Source organism: Equus caballus, chromosome 1 (assembly GCF_041296265.1).
Source record: "Equus caballus isolate H_3958 breed thoroughbred chromosome 1, TB-T2T, whole genome shotgun sequence".
NCBI lineage: Eukaryota > Metazoa > Chordata > Mammalia > Perissodactyla > Equidae > Equus > Equus caballus.
The window spans coordinates 36,931,805-36,956,004 of record NC_091684.1 but is presented as its reverse complement, the minus strand read 5'-3'; the positions used below and the strand labels follow the sequence as shown (position 1 = coordinate 36,956,004).

Below are 24,200 nucleotides of genomic sequence, written 5' to 3'. Positions count from 1 at the left end.
CCATCAAAGTCTATTCTGTAGAAAGGATCTGGCAAACTCATTCATAATGAAGTATAAGTGACTGATAAGGATTAAAATTTAACTGCCTCCCTGAGCCTTTGTACTTGAACAGGGCACAAAAGAAGGCATGGCTCTATAATGGAGGCACTTCATGCAGCAGTGAGCAGGGTGGAGAAGTGAAGGAGATGGGGACCAATGAACTAGCCCAGTGATCTCAAAATCATATCCTATAGGATGTTACATTTTTCCTGAACAAGCTACCTGCTTGGATTTGTGGGCAAAGGTAGAGTTGCAAGAATAACTGGGAACACAGCTTTAATTATGTATTTAGCATAAATAATACTCAAATATGTGCCCTAACAAGTCAATCGTACTTAATAACTTTTTATAGTGTAATGGTTCTAATCTTACTGAAGTTGCAATTACTTTGAGAAACAAGTAAACAAATATAGCAGGCATTAGGCAGGAACTTTCTGAACTGTGTCAAGGTTAATAATAAGTAAAATGTTATAAGTAGAGACAGGACAGCGACAGCTGTGCAACATTCTTGGAAGCAAGGATTTTGATAGCATGAAGTCAGACAGTGAGCTCGCTTTTTGCTGCGACTTTGGGTGAACAGAGAACCCTTATAATAATTATAAAGAAAACTACACTTCTTTTATAAACTACAATTGTTTTGCACTCAAAATCTGATGTCTGCTGCTGGAAAATCAGGGGCATATGGAGCAATGTTGGAAGAAGACCCAGATCAAACCTACGAGAATGTCCTGGCTGAGATTCAGTCTTTTGAGCTGCCCATTGAAGCTACATTAAGGTAGGGATCCTTTATATTTTATTGTTTCTTCTTTAGCGGCAATAAGGCAGGCTTATTCACCTCCTTTGATACTTTTTTCTATGACAGAATAAAAAGTAATTACAATAAATAAACAATCTACTTTTTTTTGCATCATATTTGTTTCCCGATTCATCATCACAAGGTTAAAAAACAGAAATTACTTCCAAGTGATCAAAAGGACCTCATATCATCTCCAACCAGATATTTCATCTCCATCTATATGAGGTTTCAATTGTTTTCTCTAAAATATCGCTTAGCGAAAAACATCAGGAACAATTAAACATATCAATGAAAACAATTTATATTTGGGTGTATATGAGTTGTAGAAAAAAACGTAGAACGTATATTTGTTTTATTACTGCTCTCTTGGATATAGGGTGACCTCTCAGATATGTATCTTTTTGTTTCCATATAAGAGTTAAAAATAGCTTCTTTGGTAATATAGAGAATTATTTGTACAGTTGAACAGGATTAAAATGAAAGACCATGTATCTTTGTATTATAAGGAGGGCTTTTAAAATTTAATTCTTTCTGTCTGCCTGTATCTGACACCTATCAGTGTGGGAATGGGATGGCAATCACTGAATGTGATAGTGACAGTCAATAAATATTTGTTGGCTAATATTTGTAGATTAAGTGAAAGGATTTTTTTCTTTTTTCTTTTTTTTGGTGTTGTCTCTTCATTCTCAGAAAGGTCCCAGGGCCAGGTGCTTTGAAACCCACTACAGTTTAAATCTGAATGAATTTCTCCCAAATATTTACATTTGATTTTATATTAAATATATTTCAGATCTCTTCAAAGGGCCTATGGTAGTGTTGCGGGCATGGGAAGCTATTGATATTTATTGGTTGATTCTTGGATTATCAATATGTAGGTGCAGTTGCAAAATAATTATAACTCCATTGTAACTATTCTTTATACTTACGTTTTATCCAAGTATCACGAACATCTTGTGAAGAAGGGCAGGTAATTTTTATACTATTCAACAGGCAGAAGAAACCAGAGCTTTTTTACTAATGGGAAACTCAATAATTTTTTCCATATGGAACATACTTTATTCTGTACCAGCACCTTCTAAAACTTATGCACTTGCCTGGTAGCTAGGTCAAAAGTCTAAAGGGAAACAAGAGAAAAGAGTGAAGGGAGCCTGGACAGGTTTCAGTTACTGTGGCTTCTGCTGCCATTGCTGCTTCAGAGACCCTGCCCTTCAACCTCTGACCCTTTCCACCTCTCTCCTGGCCTCACAGCCCTTGTCAACATCACAGACTTCACCCATCCTTGGAACTATCCTCTCAGCTTGTCTTGCTCTGCCATCGGACCTGACTTCTTGCTTTGATTCTTGGATCTTTTCTACCCTTTGTTCTTAGGGCAAATATCCCCAGTCCCAGTCTTGTGCCTGGTATTCCTAAAGAACAAAATCCGTTTCTATCTGGCGGTCACAGCACTCTCGCAGCATCACCCTCAAGAGCGGAGACTGCACAGATATTTTCCCTGGTGCTGCCCTGTCACCAGTGGTGGATGTGGAATGCCCACTGTTAGCTTTGTGTTTGGGTTATTAAACAAGGAGTGAGAGCACTCTTTTCTAAAGGCTACCGTTAAAACACACCAATGTTCTTTTGGAGGACAGGCACAGAGCTTCTAACATGCCTTTATATGGGACAATATTAGGCCAAATCAGTTTTCCTAAACTGTTGCTCTAATCATTGATTAAATGAAGACTTTGAGAATGTAGGAAACATTCTCAGGGAAGGCATTAAATGCCTTCCTATACATACCTATGTATGTCATTGGTATTCCAACGGCACCCATTCTGTTCCACTGCTCTTGTGGAACACATCTGCTCATGAGGCCAAATATGAGAGTTGGAAAATAAAGGCAGGACTTGCATTTCAGCCAAACTAGAGTGTTTACTAGTTAACAGTATGTCCTGAGATTTTCTTCTTCCCAATGCTCATGATTCCTTTCCTTTGTTATTCTTCACTCTTACCTTGCCTGCCAACCCATCTTGTAAGTCACAGCTCAAATGCTCTTTCTTCTAGGAAGCCTTTCCTGATCCCCCAACCAGATGTGAACGCTCCATCCTTTGATGCCCCAAAGAATCCAGGGCGTTTATTCTGACTCACTTGGATCTCTGCGTGTTTCTGTGTGTGTGTGTATTTTATGTTATAACCATTCTTGGCTAAAGATTCCTAAGGGCAGGATCTTAGCAGCCTCTGCAGAAGCTTCTACCGTGCCTGGCACATGGTAGCTTGATAAATATTTGTTGAACTAATTTGTATGAGCTTCTGAGCTAATGGTGACCTTGTGAGGTAAAAGAAAGAAGGCAGTCCAGAGAGAAAGTCATCATTTCAGGAAGAAGAGGAGGTGGCAGAAGTATCTGAATGGTTACAAGCTTTAAAGGCGGAGAGGTTGGAAAGGAGTTTGGCTGGAGGCAGATGGGCCCACAGAGCTGTAAAGGCCCTGCTGTGAAGCCCTGGAACAGACAGTGAGTGAAGGGTTGGGACGCTGAGAGGATGGGGCTGGGAATACAGGAGAGAAACATTCTCAGAGAAGGCCCTGCACCTCGGAATCAAGGTAGGGAGAACATCCAAGAATTCTCCCATTTGTTTTTCCCCATCACAGAAGAAAGGCATTGCTTCAACAAACATTTTCTGTTATAAAATCCTCAACTCTGTTAGCTTCTTCTCCCTGCCCATCTTGTTTTTCAGGCAGGGAATCTGGTGCCCTTCTCAGGGTCAGTATTCAGACCAGGGCCAGGTGGGGTTTGCTTCTCTAACAACGTGAGCTCAGAGAGCTCGGTGACTCAGAACTCAGAGTGGTTTCCACCAAAGTCATTTAAGGATGCTCAACAGGCCTTCTTTCACAGAGTGTGCAAGCCTTCCTGGCACTCACCCCCACTCTTCTGCTGGAGAATGGGTCTCCTCTACCTGAGGAGTCATGAAGAGATTGTCGAGGCCAGGACTCATGTTGTCCCGGATTGTCAATGGTCCACAGTCTCTTTCACGCTGCGCAGGCTGCATTCCTCCTGCCTCCTGACTTCACACTCAGCTGTTCCAAGAGCAAGCTTCTCCCAGATGGTCCAGCCTGTCTCCTGCCTGACTCCCCCAGTGGGCCCTTGGGTCAGCTCCTTTGGCCTTCTTTTTGTTTTGGTGGAAAAGTGGACAAGAATTAGACGATTCTGAGGTTCTGTGTTTTCATTCTATGTATGAAATGGGACCATTGCCCACAGTGTTACTTTAAAGGAGAGTTTCAGGGGAGAGCTGAGACGCTATGCTTTTTCCATGGTTTATTTGTGTTGCTAATGAAATATCCGTTGAAGACATTGCAGGCAGCTATAATAATTGAATTGGGGAATAAAATTCCAGGGTGGAAAAGTGGAATTTGATGTTAGCCATGCAGGTGGTGATTGAATTTAAGAGAAAACAGAAACGTAACGAAAGGCCTACTGGTATGCCTGTGTTGTGCTGGCATGGCTTTGCTCCGGGCATTAAAATCTCCTGGCTGGCAGATTGTTGGTAGGCTGAAACCCACCAGCAGGTGGGTCTGGAATTAGTTTCACTGCCCTAATTTCTTTTGCCCTAGGCATCACTGTTTTCATCATGTTACCACCATCTGCTGATTTCCACTGAATATTCTCATTCTGTTTAGGCTTCCTGATTTTCACTCCAGTCGCTCCATTTGGCCTAGATATGCCCAACTGCCTCCTCTAGGGCGCGTATCTGTCTCTTGTAGGTTTTAATGTCTGTTTGGAGCCATGCTAAAGGAAACTACAAGTACTGTACCAGCCTTATTCGGCACTTCCTTGAACAAGGATGGTTAATAGGTCTCAATTAGTATATCAGTTCCAATGCATTGGTGGTGGTTGCCTGAATCTCATGTTGAGGATGATTCTGATAAATTAGTGATGACAGCTATGGCCTTAGGATAGGGTAGTAGCAGTGTCCGTAACATTTACCATATTCACTAGAACTTCTGCTTCTAGGTGTTGCCCCTTAGACCTGCCCTCCATGGATCCTGACTCCTACCTGGATGTATCCTGGGCTCATTATGTTTTTTGGGATCCTACAGGTGTGTTGTTAGCCTCTTGGAACAGGTCCTGAAGTCATAGCATGTCCGAACTGATTTGGGTTCAGAAGTTACAGCCTGTCTTGTTGCTATAGCTGAGCCTGAGATAAGGAAATCATGGACACATTGAAGGACAGTGCACTGTTAGTGGGAGGGAGAGAAAGGGGACACATCCAAAGAAAGCCCTGCAAAGGGCTGGGAAAAATAGGAGGAAAAGGGAATTGTACAAGATGACGTACCAGAAGAAATTTTTGTAATTGTTTTGTGATAACATAATTGTTTTACACTTGTATTCACAGACTCTCTTGGGCTCTTTTCCAAAAGCTGACCACGAAGTTTTACCAGTTTAAGAGCAAACAGGATATTGTTATTTCTTTGACTTTAATGTTTTTAGGAATGAAGATAACATGCTTTTAGGAAAAGGCAGAAAACATTAAAACGCACAAACAAACAGAAAACAAGTGACAACTTAAAGTGTGTACATGGTAAAATCTTAGGATGACATACTGAAAAATGTAACTGGTTAAATTCAGCTGTAGACATTCTAGATTGCTCTTGCTGCTTATATCTTTGGAAATATAAGATTTCTATTCAATATTTTTCTGTTAAATATATTAAGATCAAATGTTTAGGTTTTATTAGTTGTTTGATTTTGGCCTTAGTTTCTGAAACTATAAAATGAGGATTATAATAAAATCTATCTCACATGGTTAAATATGAAGTGCTTAGCACAAGGCCTGCCTAGCATAGTGTAAATGCTCAATAAATATAAGCTGTTATTATTATATCTAATTTACATCTGGGATATATAGCCCAGTATAATTTAATAAATATATACCTTACGGTGTTAAAACAGACAAGCACTACAATGTCTTGAAATTCTGCGCAGGTAGGAAATATTGAGTAATGTAAATTTTGTATTTTGGTTGCATAATAGCCAGGGGAGAGAGGTATCGCTTTTTCAACAGCATATTTACTAATGTTTATACTTTACACCAATGTAATGTCAGGACCTCATTTAATCTCTAATTAGAGTGGTGTAGTATGCTCCACGTTGTGGATGTAAAATGGAGTCCAGAGAAACTGTTCAGAAATAAATGTGGGCCTAACCACGACTGAGGCCGGCCACGTCCGTAGCACCTCAGGAAAGCCTGGGGTCCCTGATGAGAGTGGGCTGTGTAGCTGCCAAATCTTTGCTGGACATTTAAATGATAGTATTAGCTATTTGATCTTCAGAGCAATACTAAACAGAAGTTAAACAACATTTTTATGTTTGGGAACCAAGTATTCCAATCAAGGAGATCGTTTTGTTTATTTAGTGGTTAAGCAAATGGGCTCTGGTGCCAGAAGGACTTGGGTTCAAATTTTGCCTTTAGAACTCCTGATAGTGCTATTAAAAGGATTACATGAACTAAGTATTAAATGTATTTAATGTAATGTTTCATACATAGCAAATATTCATTCAGTAAATAAGTATCTATGGGGCATCAACAGTGTGGCAGGCGGGGCTCTAGGGTGGTGAAAAGTCTTGTTGAAAAACTAAGATCAAGACCTGGAAATTCCCTGCTCACAGGGAGCCTGTGTTTGAGGGAAGAGAGCTAGAAATAAACACATTAAAAAGTGGTAATAAGTGTTATAAAAAGTAACAAAACGGGACGAGGGATAGGGAGGTCCTGGGATGATATTTTGCAGAAAGTGGCCAGGGCGTAATTATTATCATTATTATCATTTTACTACATTACATTAGTTACATTTCTAAATTCATTTTGCTGAGGGAAAAAAAGGAAAAATAGGACAAGTGAGAGAAGAGGGAGAAGGGGCAAAAGGCAATAAAGGAAAGCTAAGTGGGGAAAGTGAGGACTAGAGAGTGTATTGAACAGGAAAAAGAATAAAAAAACTGACAAGGAGGAGAAGGAAGGAAAGAGGAGAGAGAAGAGAAAATGATGTTCATAAGCTGGAGGAAGAACAGAGGAAGGAAAGAGGGAGAAACTCAAAGAAAACAATAACTCTCTTTAACGGTTCAATGGACTGTAAAATGTTTAGCTTTGGGATGAACGAGATAATGGTGCTTTCAGGACATTGTTCTGAGGGCAGGACTAGTGATACAATTTGCGGGACCCAATGCAAAATGAAAAGGCAGGCCCCCTTGTTCAAAAATTATTAAGAATTACAAGATGGTGATGGCAGAGCATTGAGCAAACTGCAACTGCATAGGTCACACACAGATGAGCCAGCACTGGGTGAGAGGTTAGCAGAGAGCCTGGCACCAGCAAGCATTCAATAAAAATAGTTGTCGAATGAAAAGAACCTGTGGCTAATTGCTTTTGAACTTCTCTGAAGACTGGCCTATATTTCAGAAAAACTGATTTTATTTGGCTTCAATTTCATATTTCCTTCTATTGTTCTCTACTGTGGGGTCCAGATCTTTATGGAACAACAGATTCCTGGACACCGTTTTGCAACAGAAATCCTCCCAGGCCTGGCTGGGCTTTGTTCACATGCCCTTGTACTTACAGAGGGTGGCCACGTGGGGTCACTGCACCAACAAGGCAGAAGCTGGAGGAGTGTAGCTATCTTGAAGTCCCCGAAGAGTGGCTAAAAGGCACCAGAAAGGGTTAGTTTTTTAGAGATGTAGAAAGACTGCTTGCACTTTTTTTTTTTTTGGTGAGGAAGTTGGCCCTGACCTAACATCTGTTGCCAATCTTCCTCTTTTTGCTTGAGGAAGATTGTCGCTGAGCTAACATCTGTGCCAATCTTCCCCTATTTTGTATGGGGGATGCCGTCACAACACGGCTTGATGAGCGGTGTGTAGGTCTGCACCTGGGATCTGAACTCACGAACCACGGGCTGCAGAAGTGGTGTGCCCGAACTTAACCATTGTGCAACCAGGCTGGCCCCATGTACTTTACGTTTTGATAAAGTCCTGCAATCATATAATAAGGGCTCTTAAACTCTTTAAGAAACATCTGAATGTTTTTTAAATTAATTAATTAAAGTCATTAATGTTTCTTTAATTTCTTTAAGAAATATCTGAATGATATTAGCAAAGTCTTGAGAGGGTAAAGATCAGGAAGCCTGCTATAAGGTTCCCGGGAGTGGGGAGAGGAATCTTTTTGTAGAGATGTACCTTACCTCGTGAGACATGCTTCTGCGACATTAAGCTTAACATCAGAAGTCTTTGCACGTGGATCATTCATTTAACAACCATTAACTGGGCTGGGTAGTAAACAATACAGACCATTGCCCCTGTGACTGGAAGTGGAGACAGACGTAGCAGTTTACTACCATGAGATGTGCCTTAAAGGATGAGCACTGCCTCCAAAGACGATGAAGAGGCACTTGAATTAGAAGCAGGATCCAGAGGGCTTGCTAAAGTGGATCAGGAACCACGAGTCCAACCCAAAGACATGGTCCTGCTTCCCCCTCCAAAACCAGAAACAAATCGCAGGCAGTTTTCACCCATCGAGCATCCAGAAAAAACGAGGTTCAGGATCAAAGAACCCTGATGCAAAATTAGGATATTTTGTTATTGATTAGAAAAAAGAACACTTAAGCATCTGGTTTTTATATTTATTATATCAAGAAGGAAGCTAAATTCTGGGCTTCTTGGTTTAATAACAAATGCCTGATAATCCTAGTCTCCAATGCTAAGGTTGACTGAGCTCTGGGCTAAACATTATATATATATATATATACATATATAATCTCCTTTAATCCTCACACAACTTGGTTAGCTAGGGACTATTATTGTCCCTAATTCACACTTGAAGAAACTGAAGCTTAGACAAGTTAAGTAACTCTCCCGAGGCCCAACATCTAGTGAGAGATGAGCTGGAATTGGAACCCAAACAGTTAAGTGCCAGACCAGGGCAGCTGCATTCTACCGCCTCCTTCTGAGGGAGGGGCTTTCCCAGATTGGTTATTAGCCCGTAGACAAGTGGCTCAAAGTACAGTCATTAGTGACTAGGAGTTTATTTACAGGTTAAATCCTTACTTTGCTGGTTAGTTTCATACTGGACACAGAATGCAGCTCCTGCCCTGCCGGTCTTCCTTTTCCCTCCTGGGAGTGCTGAAGATAGATTTTAGGTAGATGTCTTGAAGTCAATATCCACTGCCTGAAAAATAGCTCAAAATGCCAGTGCAATCTGCCTGTGTGTGCCCTACTACCCTCATCTCCTCAGACTAGACTGACTCAATCCTTATCGCTGGGGTAAAACAACACATTCTTCTTGGCTGACTTTCTTATTAACAAGAAAGACAGGAACTTGTTAATAGCTCCATCTTCTCCAACTCACTAGTTGCATACACTTGGACAAGTGATTTAATCTCTGTAAGACTCAATTTCTTCAAATTAAATTGGAGATAGTAAAAGTACCCCACAGAATTAAATTATATTTTAGTAAAATTAACACTAATTTAATTACCAGTTAAATTACTAATTAAATTTGTAAAGATTAAATTAGATGATATAAACGGCTTAGCAAATAGTGCTCAATAAATAACTATTATGGTTATTTATTGTGAACTATTATGAAATTATTTTAGAGCCTTTTAGAAATGTATCACTTTAGAATAGACTATTTTTTTTGCATATTTATGTATTTGTTATGTCCGTAATCAAATTTACATAGTTATTTAGGACATTTGGCTTTAAATTCTTAGCAAAAGGTTTCGATACTAACAGAACTGTCAGAAGTCCCCAAGGGAAGCAGCAAAAGCTGTTTCGGAAGGAGAAGTGGTGTACGGACTTCCTTCCATCTTGACTTGAATCGAGGGGAAGGACTGCTGCCTCTGATGAGGCACACTTTACGGGCAGGTGTTCAAACAGGCCTGGAGGGAAGAACACCGAAGCAGGGCTGGCTGCCCAGAGCTGGGGCATTTGGAGCTGCAACTGGATAGATGGTGTCAGGATTGGTGAAGAGAAGGGGGAGAGGTCTGGACAGTGAATGCTCAAGAAAGGAATGCCCCACCAGGGGACGGCTGCCAAATAAGCAGCTGGCTGTGCCACATGAACTGTGGCCCCGTGGTTCAGAACCCTTCAGATCAATGAATTATGGCCATGCGCACTGACTGGGCAAAGAGAGTCTACCATTTCCTGCAGAGAGAACTGGCTTTCTATTCTCGTTGTAAGAAGATATAAAATTTGTCCTGATTTCTTATGTTTGGATTTCAGGTTCAATTTTCCAAAAGGTTTATTTTTTCCTCTCAAGAGCTAAACCTGCAATTCAGATGTGCTAACACCAGGGGGTGGTGCCTCTATAATTGGACAGGCAGTCAGCTAAGAAAAAATTCAGTTTTTTGCTACATAATAAAAAACAACTGCGTGAAGGGCCAAAACACTGGGGTGTTGGTCCAGCGATTTGGCTTGATCCAAGGATAACATTTTAAGTAACCAGAGGAGTGGATGAAGTATCTATCTTTGGACAAAGGTCCACAAATATTGTTTCTTGCAGTGGAGCTCTTGACAAAAGTGGGCATCAGGGAATTTAAGGTAACATTTTTTGTTATTGCTACACATTTCTGTTAAGGCAACTGAATACATCCACATTATAGGGTTTTATATTTAATGTCAATATATAAAGAGCAAGTTTGAAGAAACTAACTTTTTTACAATTTGATATTGTTCTAATTCCTAAGTGTTACCAATCACGGATTAATCAAACTCCTACTTTATGCTTAGACCTGTTTGGAATGCTCCTTTCCAACTCATCCTGAACTCTTTCCAATGGCTTCAGAGCTTCAGCATTGTCTTGTTTCAAAACTCCCCAGTGTTCTCTCAGCCTTGTGCAGAACTCTATGAGGAACCATAGGAAATTGCAAAATTAAAAAAAAAAAGTCATTTCTGAACTCAAGGACCTTAACGTGGTCTGACAGTCCTGGTGGACTTGGGAAGATTTTTTGTTTCTGCATATTCTTGGAGCACAAGGAAGGGGATTTCTCAGAGGAGATCTAGATTCTCCTGTACCATCACAGCAGTGGAAACAGGCTTGTGGGGTGTCTTGGTAGAATGGGCAGTTGGATGTAGCAGAGATTCCTCGGTCTTCCAAGCCAGCATGCACTGAGGTCAGCCACATTTCACTTCCCTAGGGGCCAAGTGTACAAAAACAAACAAAACTCACAAATGTATCAAAAGTGCAAACAAGTGCAAACTACTAAAACAGTTGTTGGTGGAGTGGATAAATGTGCTAAATTGAATCTAGTCAGCGGAGAAGGTTGTGATTAGTTAAGGTAATCTTTATGAAGGAGATAAATTTGAGTAGAACTTTCCAAGGAGGACAGAAATTTCATATTAATAGGAAGGAGGACATTTATATATGTTATTAATATTTGTTGGGCCCTTACTAAGTGTGGCAGGCAGAATAATGGCCCCCCACCAAAGATGTCCTAAAGCCTGGGACCTGTAAATATGTTACCTTACATGTCAAAGGGATGTTGCAGATGTGATTAAGGTTAAGACCTTGAGATGGAAGATTATCCAGAGTTATATGGTTGGGTCCAACCTAATCACATGGGTCCTTAAAAGCAGAGAATCTTTTCCGGCCTAGGGCAGAGTCAGAGGCAGATGAGACTACAGAAGAATGGTCAGAGAGATGCAATGTTGCCAGCTTTAAAGATGGAGAAAGGGGGCCATGAGCCAAGGAATGCGGGGTGCCTCTTGAAACTGGAAATGAATTCTCATCTAGAGAATGGAACATCTAGAGAATGGAACCTCTGGAAAGGAACACTCGTGAGGACACTTTGATTTTAACTCAGTGAGACCTATGTTGAACTTATAAGCTACAGAACTGTAAGATAATAAATCTGAGTTGTTTTAAGCTACTAAGTTTGTGATAATTTGTTACAGCAGCAATAGAAAAATAATACACTATAGGATAGCAATGTGAAGTAGATACTAGTATTACGGGCATTTACAGGTGGGGAAACTGAAATACAAAGGAAGTAGGTTCTTGCCCAATGTCACTCAGCTGTGAAGTGAAGGAGCCAGGAATTAAATCGAGCACACCTGTCTTCAAAGCTCACACTCTTAACTATTATGCAACATCACCTCCCAGGGCTTTTGTGGGGAAGAGAATGGAGGGATGCTTCTAGTAAAAGCTCACCCAAGGGGCTCAGTTACACAGCTAGATAGTAAAGAGCTTGGTTGACTCAAAGGGAAGTTGAGCCTCGGATTAATGGAGACCAGAAAAATAAGCGTCCCTCAGGGTTAGGTTTGCACTCTCTTCCTGATTAATATTCTTCAGTCGCTGCTTTGATCATGACAAACTGGTTTGCTCAGCGTCCCACAAACATGTCATTAAATAGGACTCTTCTACACTAGTACCCTTGCCCAAGCCACCCACCTCTCCTTCCCATCTCTCTGACGGCCACTCCTCTCAAGAGCTTCCATCCCTCGTTATCCCAGCTACGGCAATTTGGCGGGGGCACCAGGGTTCAAGGACTTTGGCATGAAATCATACACTGCCCTGGGTCTCTCTTGTATCTTTGCCATAAAGCGCCATGCTTTTTCGTCATTTAAATTTTCTGGCTTGTAATTTATTTCCAAGTTGATCGGCCTCTGAACTCTGTGGGCAGGGACATGAATCCACCCAGAGCGGTCGTCATGGTCGTCAGCTGGGATTTTCTTGGTTCCTTCCTAAAATAAATCTTACTCCCACTCACACTTTTGCTTTTTCCCGAGAACGTTTCCCTTTCTTTGACTCTCCACCACCCAGAGCACATCAGGCCTCCTTGTTCAAAGTTCCCGTTGCTTTTATTCCAGGTTGAGGGTGATGATTTGATCGTCGACCCCTCTCGTGACTAAGGTATCCCCAGCGCATAGCAGAGGGTCTGGCACACAGAATACAAGAATACATGTTAAAGCCAGGCTAGGCTCCAGTCAGCAACGAGGGGCAAGTAGCGGAGGAGAGCTGAAGGCGACGCGGCTCTACTTCTCGCCGCCGCGGACGACACCTTAGTCCTTGGCAGGTGTGAGGACCGGAACCTGGTACCGGGTCGCGCGCCCCGCGCTCCCTGGGCGCCCGCCCCGCCCCTTCCCCCGCCCCCTCTGCACCCGCCCCGCCCCTTCCCCCGCCCCCTCGCGCTCGCGCCGCGTGCCGCTCGCCCCCGCCGTCCGCGCGGCGCCGCGCCTCGCCGGCCCCTCAGCTTCCAGCCAAGATGGCGGAGAGCGGTGAGGGTCTGGGCACCGTCCCGGAGCACGAGCGGATCCTGCAGGAGATCGAGAGCACCGACACCGCCTGCGTGGGGCCTACCCTCCGGTAAAGCTCTCATCCCCCCGGGACCTCGGGCTGCCCTCGCCGGCCGCTCGTCAGGAGCCGGGCGGGGCGTCCGCCGTCGGCCGCGCGCGGAGCCGCCCGACAGGTGGTGCGCGCGGAGGCGGGCGGGGGCGCTCCGGCGCGGCGGGCCGGGCCGGGCCCCGGGCCGGGGGCGGGGCGAGGCGGAGCGGGACAGGCCGCTGCACCTGTCGGCGCGGCCCGCCTCAGCCGCGGGAGCTGTCACCGCGCAGCCGGTGGGTGTGGCTGCGGCGGCGCCGCCCCGCATTGGCCGCCGGTCCCCGGCCTGGGGACGCGCCTCGGGCCTGCCGGGCCCCCGGTCGCGGCTGGGTTGAGGACGTCTTGGCTGCGGGCGTGCCGGGAGCGAAGGTTCAGTGCCGGCAGCCGGCGGATGCGGTGTCCAGGCGCGCGCAGGTGGCACCCCTGGCGCGCGGGGCTGCGGCGGGCGGGGGAGAACTGAAATTGAGCGAGAGACACGGGTGCCTCTACCGCCGCCCCCGCGGTCGCAGGGGCTGAGAAGCGAGCGTGGCTGGCGGGGAGGAGCTGATGCTCAGGAACGCGCTGGGGTGACCGTGCGCTCCCCGGGCACGCCTCTCTGGAGGCAGGGAAGCTTTTACTTATATACGAGCGTTTCGTTAATTTTGCATTACTTTCCCCGTTTATTTTAAAACGGATCTCCGCCGTTTAAAGATAGTACCAGGTAATGAATAGTCCAGACTGAATACCTGCTGCCCTAATAGAATATTAGCCGGACACTGTACTGATCCATGAGATTAGGTTAGGCCCTCTCTTCAAGAATGAGTGCCTTTTAAATATAAAGCTTCATCTTTCACAGTGGTGATAATGAAATTATGATTCACTTAGGGAAGTTAGGACTGATTGTGCTTTATCATTATCATTTTCTTCGGGATACACATCCTAGAAATGGAGCGCTGTGTGTTTTGTGGACCCGTGGATGTAGCATAAAGTGAAGCCAGTTCAAGTTATAATGTAAATCCACCTTGCCCTGAGAGTTTGGAGACCTGGGTTCTTGTTTTGCCATAGTCCTACCACTGATGAAGTGTGGTAGGTCATGGGCAAAAATCATTTAACCTCTCTGGACTTGGATTTCCTTATTCGTGGAATGAGAAGGGGTGGTGTTTAGATGCCTAGAAAGACCAGGACATTAGGGGCTGTTCCTCTTTGTTCACTGCTATGTCCCTAACACCAAGCATGTAGTAGGCACCTGATAAATTTTTGTCACATGGAGTTCCTGCTATGATATGATAAGCATAATTAGTGCTTTTCCTTAATTTTTCAACAGAATTATTTCTTTTCATAAAACACTGTACTTTTGGTAGTGCAAGTAGAAATCATAGATGGAAAGGAAGCTTTGTTTTCCTCACTGCCTGGTGAAACTGAAACAGTACGGTATGCTGTATAGTTATCAGAACAGTCCATTTTGAAACAGTATTGGTTATGGCGGAGTTGTTTCATCTTGGGAAAATGTGCTAGGCAGATCCTTGAAAAAAGATGGAATTAACTTAGAAGAAAAATTTGGAATATGTTGAGAGATTTGGTGACGCAAACAGAATATATGTGTTCATGATATTGTTCTTATTCTGTCCTCTTTTGCCAGGCAATTGTGTCACCTGCTCACTTTGTTGAAACCCACGCTCTTTCTTTAGCAAATTGCAGTGACTCATGCGTATCCTATATATACACTTGTCATCTCTCATTTACAAGGAGACTTTGTCCACACACACAAAAGGCACTGCTAACAGTCCTTTCTCTTAAACAGTGTTTAAGCTGCTACTTCTTTTTTTCCCTAGGTTTCACTGAGTGAAGTGCTAATATTAAAATTTTAAAAACTTTTTATTATGGGAAAATTTAAATGTTTTATAAAGTAAAATAATGTAGTGAACTACCGTCAACCTGTCATCTAGCTTCAATTCAACCCCTGGCCAATCTCGTTTGATCTTTTCCCCTATCCACCCTTCATCACCTTATTTTTTTGTTTTGTTTTAAAGATTGGCACCTGAGCTAAAATCTGTTGCCAATCTTCTTTTTTTTCCCCCCTCCATCTTCCCAAAGCCCCCCAGTACATAGTTGTATATTCTGGTTGTAGGTCCTTCTGGCTCTGCTGTGTGGGACACTACCTCACAGGGCTTGATGAGTGGTGCTAGTTCCGCGCCCCAGATCTGAACTGGTGAAACTCTAGGCCACCGAAGCGGAGCACAGGCACCCACAGGGCAGCCCCCTACCCTGGATTATTTTGAAACAAATCTCAGACATCAATTCATCCATAAATATTTCAGTGTTAAGATTAATCGTTTTCGTTATTTCTCAGTTATCTTTTAGCTGGCCTGTAGATTTATGTTGTTGTTATTATTTTTCTTTTTTCAGCCTGACCTTTTCCTGATTCACTTTTTATCAGATCTGGCCTTATGGAGGAAGATAGATGATTAAATGAGAAGCATGTTATACACTTTTTACAGGGCCTGACGTAATACGGTTCTTTGACCATGATGGAATTAAATTAGCAATCAATAATAGAAAACTCTGGAAAATTCCCAAATATTTGAATACTGAATAACACACATCTGAATAACACATAGATGAAAGAGGAAATCAAAAGAGAAATTAGAAAGTATTTTGAACTGAATAAAATGAATACATAATATATCAGAATTTGTGGGATACAGCTAAAGCAGTATTTAGAAATTTATATAGCACTAAACACCTCTACTGTGAAAGAACAATTTCAAATAAATGGCCTCAGCTTCTGACTTAAGAAACTAGAAGAAGAGCAAATTGAGGTCCAAAAGAGCTAAAGAAAGGAGATGATAAAGATCAGAGTGGAAATTAATGAAATGGAAAATAGGAAAACAATTGAGAAAATCAGTGAAACCAAGCCTGGTTCTTTGAGATCAGTAAAATTGATAAACCTCTAGGAAAAAAAGAGAGCTGATACCAATTCTCAGGAATCACCAATTCCTGATACCAGTATAAGGAACGAGGGAGGTAACATCACTACAGAATCTACAGATATTAAAAAAGATACAGGAATATTATGAACAACTTCATGCCAGTACATTTGACAACTTGGAAGAAATAGACACATTTCTTGAAAGATACAAGTGATCAAATCTCATTTAAGAAACAGATAACTGAATAATCCTATATTGATTAAAGAAATTGAATTTGCTGTTAGAAACCTCCCCGAAAAGGAAACTCATGGCCCAGAGGGCTTTGCTGGTGAATTTTATAAAGTTTAAGGAAGAATTAATACCAATTCTACAAAAACTCTTCCAGAAAATTGAAAAAGAAGGAATATTTCTCAACTCATTTTGAGGTCAGAATTAACCTGATAACAAAACTAAACAAAGACATTTCTAAAAAAGGAAACTATAGACCAATATTACTCATAAACACAGATGAAAACACTTTAAACAAAATTTAGCCAATTAAACCTATAGTTTATAAAGATAATACAGCATGATCAAATGAAGTTTATTTCAAGAAAGCATGCTGACTTAACATTTGAAAAATCAGTCAGTATAATTTGCCATATTAAACTAAAAAAGAAAAATTGTCTGGTCATCTTAATAGATGCCGAGAAAGCATGGACAAATCTGTGCATTCATTCCTGATAAAAACCTTCAGAAACTAGGATTGGAAATTCTTCAGCCTGAGAAAGGGCATCTATGAATAAACCTATAGCTAACATTAAATTTAATGGTGAAAGACTGAATTCTTTCCTCCTAAGATCAGGAATAAAGCAAGGATGTTCATTCTCACAACTTTTATTCAACACTGTACTGGAGGTCTTAGCCAGTATAATAAGTTAAGAAAACAGTATCTAGATTGGAAAAACCCCCTTTATTTTGCAGACAATGTGATCATCCATAGGGAAAATCCTATGGAATCTATAGAAGAGCTGCTAGAACTGATAAGTAAGTTTAGCAAGGACATAGCATACCAGATCAGTATGCAGAACCCAACTGTGTTTCTATATGCTAGCAAGAACAATCAGAAATGGAAATTTAAAAATTGATAGCATCAAAAAATATGAAATACTTAAGGATAAATCTGACAAAAGTTGTGAAAGGCTTGTATGTGAAAACTGTAAAACATTGCTGATAGAAATTAAAGAAGACCCATGTGGGCTAGCCCCATGGCCGAGTGGTTAAGTTCGCACACTCTGCTTCAGCGGGCCAGGGTTTTGCCAGTTCAAATCCTGGGTGTGGACATGGCACCACTCATCAAGCCGTGCTGAGGTGGCATCCCACATGCCATAACTAGAAGGACCCACAACTAAAAATACACAACTTTGTATAGGGGAGCTTTGAGAGGAAAAGGAAAAATGAAATATTTAAAAAAAGAAAGAAAAGAAAGAAAGTAAAGAAGGCCCAAATAAATGCACACATATGTTGTATTCGTGGATCAGAAGACTCACTATTACTAAGATGTCAGTTTTCCCAAATTGGTCTTTAGGCGTAAGGCAATCCCAATGAAAATCCCAGCAGAATTTTTTTATTTGTAGAAATTGACAAGCTGATTTTAAAGTTCATATGGAAAAGGAAAGGACCTAGAATAGCCAAACTAACTTCGAAAAAGATGAACAGAGTTGGCAGACTTAAACTACCTAGTTTTAAGATTCATTATAAAGTTACAGTAAGTTTAGACAGTGTAGTACTAGCATCAAGATAGATCAGTGAAGCTAAATAGAGACTCCATAAATAGATTCATACATATGGTCAATGAATTTTTGGTAAAGATGCAAAGGCAATTTATTAGAAAAGGATAGTCTTTTTAAATAATGGTGGTAGAACAATTGGCTATTTATATGCAAAATAATGAACTTTGATCCGTTCTTTGTACTGTGTTTAAAAATTAACTCACAATGGATTGTAAATCTAAATGTGAAATACAAACTATAAAACTCCTAGAAACCAGAGGAGAAAATCTTTGTGACTTTGGGTTAGGCAAAGATTTCTTAGATACTATTCCAAAAGCATAATACATAAAAGAAAAATTTGATAAATTGGACTTCTTCAAAATTGAGAACATCTGGTCTTCAAAGACACTGTTAAAGAACTTAAGAAACAAGCCACCGACCGGGAGAAAATATTTGAAAATCACATATCTGATTAAAAAAATTACATCCAGAATGTATGAAATAAGTCTTTAAGACTGATAAGAAACCAAACAACCCAATTAAAAAATGAGTAAATGATTTGAACAGATAATTCACAAAAGAAGGTACACAGAGGGCAAATAAGCACATGAAAAGATGTTTAACATCATTAGTCATTAGAAAAATTCAAATCAAATTATACTTTGTATGATTCCAGTCCTTTTAAATTTATTGAAGCTTGTTTTATGGTCTAACGTATGGTCTATCTTGGAGAATGTTCGATGTACACTTGAGAAGAATGTGTATCCTGCTGTGGTTGGGTGGAATATCCTGTGGGTGTCTCTTAGGTCTCATTAGATTATAGTTGTTCAAGTCTTCTATTTCCTTTTTGATCTTTTGGTTGCTTAGTTGTCCTCTCACTTATTGGATAATGCATAGTTTTGGCTTCATGTAGTTTTGGGCTCTGTTGTTAGGTGTATATATGTGCATACTTGTTATATATTCATGATTGATTGACTCTTTTACCACCATTTTATGGTATTTTATATCCCTCTTTATGCCTAGACTTGTTTTAAAGTCTATTTTGTCTGATGTTAGTATAGCTACACTAGCTTTCTTATGGTTGCTCTTTGCATGTGTCTTTTTCTGTCTTTTAACTTTCAACTTGTTTTTATCTTTGAATCTAAAGTGTGTCTCCTATAGATTGCAAATTGTTGGATCTTGTTTTTTAATCCAGTTTAACAATTTCTGCTATTTTGTTGGATTATTTAATCCGTTCATATTTAGTGTTATTTATATGGTTGGATTTACGCCTGCCATTTTACTCTTTGTTTTCTATATGTCTCATTTTCTTTTTCTTCTTCTGTTCCTTTTTCGCTACTCTTTTTCCTTATGTGAATATTTTCTAATGTAACATTTTAATTAATGATCATTTTAATTACTTTAGTGATTTTTTTAGTATTTTTAAAAAAGTTATTTCTTAGTGTTTGCTCTCAGAATCAACTTCAGATTTGTTATAACTTAATTCCAGTGAAATAAAGAAATTTAACTCCTATATAGCCCTATTACCTCTTTCCCCTTTTAGTTATTAATGTTTTACATCTTACATCTATTTATGTTACAAACCCAACAAAACATTGTTATAATTCTTACTTTATATAACTTTTTGTCTCTTAAAGAAGCTGAGAGAAGAAAGGAGAGCAAGTATATGTTTATAGAGTTCTAACCTTATTTACTATTTCTGATTTCTTTATTTGTTGCTGGGTTTTTGTGCCATTTTTTTACTCTAGGACAGCTTTGCTCTCACACACCTCCTTTGTGCTGCTCATGTCAAATACATTTCTATGTGTTGTACCCACCAATAGAATTATGTACATGTTGTTTTATGCGGTTGTTTTTTAAATCAGTTAAGAAAGATGCACTTATATTGTCTTTTATAATTACTTAGCTACCTTTACTGGTGCTCTTTTGTGTGTCTGTGTGTGTGTCTTCATACTGCCATCTGGTTTCACTGTTTTGATGGTGAAAACTTCCATTAGTATTTCTTTTAAGGCTGGTCTTTTAGTAACTAATTCTCTCGGTTTTTGTTTATCTGGGAATATGTTTATTTCACCTTCACTTTTGAAAGATGGTTTTCCTGGCTATAACACTCTAAGTTGACCATTTTTTCTTTTAGCCCTTTGAGTATGTTGCCCACTGCCTTTTGGCCTCCACTGTTTCTGATGAGAAGTCAACTGTTAACCTTAATGGGATTCCCTTGTATATGATAAGCGATTTTTCTCTTGCTGCTTTCAAGATTTTTCCTTTGTCTTTTATTATTTTTACTATGATGTGCTTGATTATGAATCTCTTTGTGTTTATCCTTCTTAGAATTCATTGATCATCTTAGATGTATAGATTAATGTTTCATCAAATTTGGGAAATTTTGGTCACTATTTCTTCAGATATTCTTTCTGCTCTTTTCTCTTCCTTACTTTGGTGCTCCCATCATGGGTATGTTGATCCACATTTCTCTGAGGCTCTCTTCATTTTCTTCATTCTTTTTTCTCTCTGTTCTTAGGATTGCATAATCTCTATTAGTTTATCTTCAAATAATCTGTCTTCTGCCAGTTCACATCTACTGTTGAGATCCTTTAATGACTTTTTCATTTCTCTTATTGACTTCTCAACTCCAGAATTTCCATTTGGTTCTTTTTTATAATTCCTGTTTCTTTATTGATATTCTTTATTTTATTAGACATTGCCATCATACCTTCCTTTACTTTTTAAATCAGGATTTTCTTCAGTATTATGAACATAGTACTTTGAAGTCTTTGTTAAATGCAACATCTAGGTCCTCTCACAGGGCTTGTTTCTTTTCCTGCATATGAGTCACAGTCTCCTGTTTCTTTGCTTATCTCATAATTTGTTGTTGTTGTTGAAAACTAGAAAGTTTGGATAATAGATTATGGCAACTCTTGATATTGATTCCTACCACCCTCTGGGGCTTGTTGTTGTTTATGTTTGTTTGTTTAGTGCCTTGGCTGAACTATTTCAGTCAAGTGTATTTCTCTCATAGTGTGAAGCCTCTGCTTTTGTTCCTCAGAGGGTTCAATCTTGGCATATACACAGTCACTCTGAAATGACTAATTTTAGCAGAGTTCTCTTTGTCTCTTTCTCTCAGCTGTCTGCCTCTGTTGGTATCACACTCAGCTGTTAGACTCCAGTAATTGCTGGTTGACTGATCTGTTGTTTTCAGCAATATTCTGGGCATATGGTGTTTCACAGTCTGACCCAGTTAAAGTTGGCCCTCTTTGCAGTAGTAACTTTTTTTTGGTTTTTGTTATGCAGGTGATCTGTTGAGAGAATACTTTCAGATGAAACCTGTAGAAGTGAGGGAAATGGGATAGGGAAGAGGAGATCAGCAAAACTGTGGGTTCAGCTGTTGTCTAGCCTCTGCCTGATCTCATGGGGAGCTCCGGACGTTGAATGACATCACAGAGTTGTTCCACCATTAGGCAAAGAGGCTTTGCTTTTACCCACACCTCAAATAATCTCTCATTGGGAGCAGGCTGCCCCCAGAAAGTGTGTGTGTTGGGGGGCATAATCTCCCATGCATCACTGGGTGAAGTGCCTCCTCCTTGCAGATCTCTAGAGAAGAGAAGTGCAAGTCTCCAGAGAAGTGCAGCTGTGAGTCCTTAGCAGCTGGGAGATGAATGTGCCACCAGCAGCTGGAACACATCCAACCAGATTGTGCTCAATAATGTCGAAGGAATAAATGACATAACTTTTTCATTTACCTTTGTATTTCACATTTTTTCCTGGCTTAATGATTTTTCTAGTGGATTAAATCCCCTAATCTTCCCAATCTTGATTTTTTAATCTTATTTATGTAAAATTGTGGTAAAATACACATAACAGAAAATTTACCATTTTAGCAATTTTTAGATATACAGTTCTGTCATTAAGTACATGCATTGTGTTGTAGCTACCACCACTATCCATCTCCAGAACTTTTTCATCTTTCCAAACTGAAACTGTGTTAAACAGTAACTACTTCTCACCAGTCCCTGTCAACTACGTTTCTATTTCTGTCTCTATGCATTTGACTACTATAGATACCTCATATAAGTGGAATCATATAATCTTTGTTGTTTTGTGACTGGCTTTTTCACTTAGCATAATGTCCTCAAGTTCATCCATGTTGTAGCATGTGTCAGAATTTCCTTCCTTTTTAAGGCTGAATAATATTCTATTGTGTGTATATACCACGTTTTGTTTATCCATCATTCGTTGATGGACACTTGGATTGCTTCCGTCTTTTGGCTGTTGTGAATAATGCTGCTATGAACATAGTGTCTAGATACGTGTTGGAGTGCAGTGGTGGTTTTTCAGGCCAATCTCTGATGTGTTTTGTTTTTTCTTCTTAAAGATTGGTACCTGAGCTGACATCTGTTGCAATCTTCTTTTTTTTTTTTCCTTCTTCTCCCTGAAGCCCCCCAGTCCATAGTTGTATATTCTAGTTTTATATCCTTCTGGCTCTCCTATGTGGGACACTGCCTCAGCATGGCCTGACGAGTGGTGCAAGGTCCGTGCCCCGGATCTGAACCGTCGAAACTCTGCTGAAGTGGAGTGTGTCAATTTAGCCAGTCAGCCACAGGGCTGGCCCCTGATATTTGTTTTGACTGCAGGACGGCTCTTCTTCATCTTTTCTTTCCCATGTTCTCTTTGGTAAACTGTGATTTAGCTTATTACTCTCATGGAGCTACCAGCCTCTTCTCAATTGCTTGCCACCAAAATCTGCTTTGTTTTTGAGAATGCCCTTGTTTGAACTTCCACACACTCTGTCCTAAATAAAGTCAGCTTCTTTGGAGAGAGCTTTGCAGCTCTCTGTAGTTATCTCCTGCCTCTCCTCTTGGGTATAATCTCTGAGCCACTGCTCCAGAGTGGAGGCAGGAACTGTGGCCTGCTCCTTAGAGTAACACCTTTGCTTTAAAAGCAGGACTCTGGGTGGGGCAGTAATCTCCAGTCTTCTTGGCTTGCCACTCAGTGTGGAGCCTCTGTTTTATGAGAGAGCAAGGTGGGGCTGTTGAGACCCCCGTATTCTTGGTTGTTGTATCTGTGGTAGAGCCTTTGTCCTGTGACACCCTTCATGGGGCTAGGTAGAGGAAGAAGGGCTGGGTGGAAGAAGGGAGCCCCTACCCTTTTGGCCACAGTCACCTGGATTTTAGTTTCTGCAACACAGAGGGATGGGGATGAGAAGTGCTGGGTGCCTGCCCTTTCTTTGACCTTGACTGAAACCTGGGGGAAGAGGAAGCCCTGTCTTCTTAGCCCCACACCCACCCAGGATGGAGCTTCTCTCATGCTGAGCTGGGGGTTAGGGAGGAAGGGTGTGGGTTGTGGTTTAAGGGCCACAAACTCTTACTGTTGTTACCAAGTATTTAGTAGGTATTCTTGATTAAATGTTTCTTCATTTGCTGTATGCTCTTAGGACAATTTTCAGAGACTTCAAACGGTTTTTTTTTTTCTTCAGTAGTTTTCACTAGTTATGATTGTTTCATTAGGAAGCAGATTCATGAGTCCTGGAAGCTTCTTTTTCTTTTAAATAGAGGTAGAATTCACAAAACATAAAAGGTGCCATTTTAAAGGTACAATCAATGACATTTGTACATTCACAATGTTGTACAACCATCACCTCTATCTAGTTCCAAAACATTTTCATTGTTACAAAAGGAAACTCTATACCCATTAAACAGTCATTTCTCATTCCCCCTCTTCTCCTGGCCTTTTCTACTAGCCTGATAATCTGCTTTCTGTCTCTATGGGTTTATCTATTCTGGATATTTCATTTAGATGGAAGCATATAATATGTGACTTCTTGTGTCTGACTTCTTTGACTTTAGCATAATTTTTTTGAGATTCATCTATGCTGTAGCCTGTATCAGTACTTCTTTCTTTTCTTTTCTTTTTTTGAAGACGATTAGCTCTGAACTAATATCTGCCACCAATCCTTCTCTTTTTGCTGAGGCAGACTGGCCCTGAGCTAACATCCATGCCCATCTCCTCTAGTTTATATATGGGACGCCTGCCACAGCAAATGGCGTGTAGGTCTGCAACCGGGATCTGAACTGGCAAACCCTGGGCCACTGAAGTGGAACATGCGAACTCAACCGCTGTGCCACCAGGCCAGCCTCACTTCTTACTTTTTTATGGCTGAATATACTCCATTGAATGGCTATTCCATATTTTGTTTATCTGTTAATAAGTTGATGAACATTTGGGTTTTTTCTGCCTTTTGGCTGTTGTGAATATGCTACTATGAACGTTCATGTACAAATTTTTGTTTGAATGCCTGTTTTCAATTTTTGGGGGTATATCCCTAAAGTGTGGAATTGTTGGGTCCTATGGTTATTCTATGTTTAAGTTTTAAAA

At 40.7% G+C, this 24,200-nt stretch overlaps 1 protein-coding gene across 17 annotated transcripts in view; it reads left to right on the top strand.

Moving 5' to 3' along the window:
- The first annotated feature begins 494 nt into the window (after positions 1-494).
- EXOC6 (exocyst complex component 6) overlaps positions 495-24,200 on the top strand; it is a 207,076-nt gene continuing 183,370 nt past the window's right edge. For 3 of the 17 annotated variants that reach the window (XM_023642473.2, XM_070261895.1, XM_023642511.2), the window contains exon 1: positions 530-814. In XM_023642473.2, coding sequence (XP_023498241.1) covers positions 693-814 — 122 coding nt within the window. In that variant the 5' untranslated portion in view covers positions 530-692. Of the gene's footprint in view, positions 815-12,611; positions 13,157-13,338; positions 13,872-24,200 lie in introns of those variants that run through there. The other 14 variants (XM_023642481.2, XM_023642487.2, XM_070261923.1 and 11 more) reach the window with 10 other exon arrangements.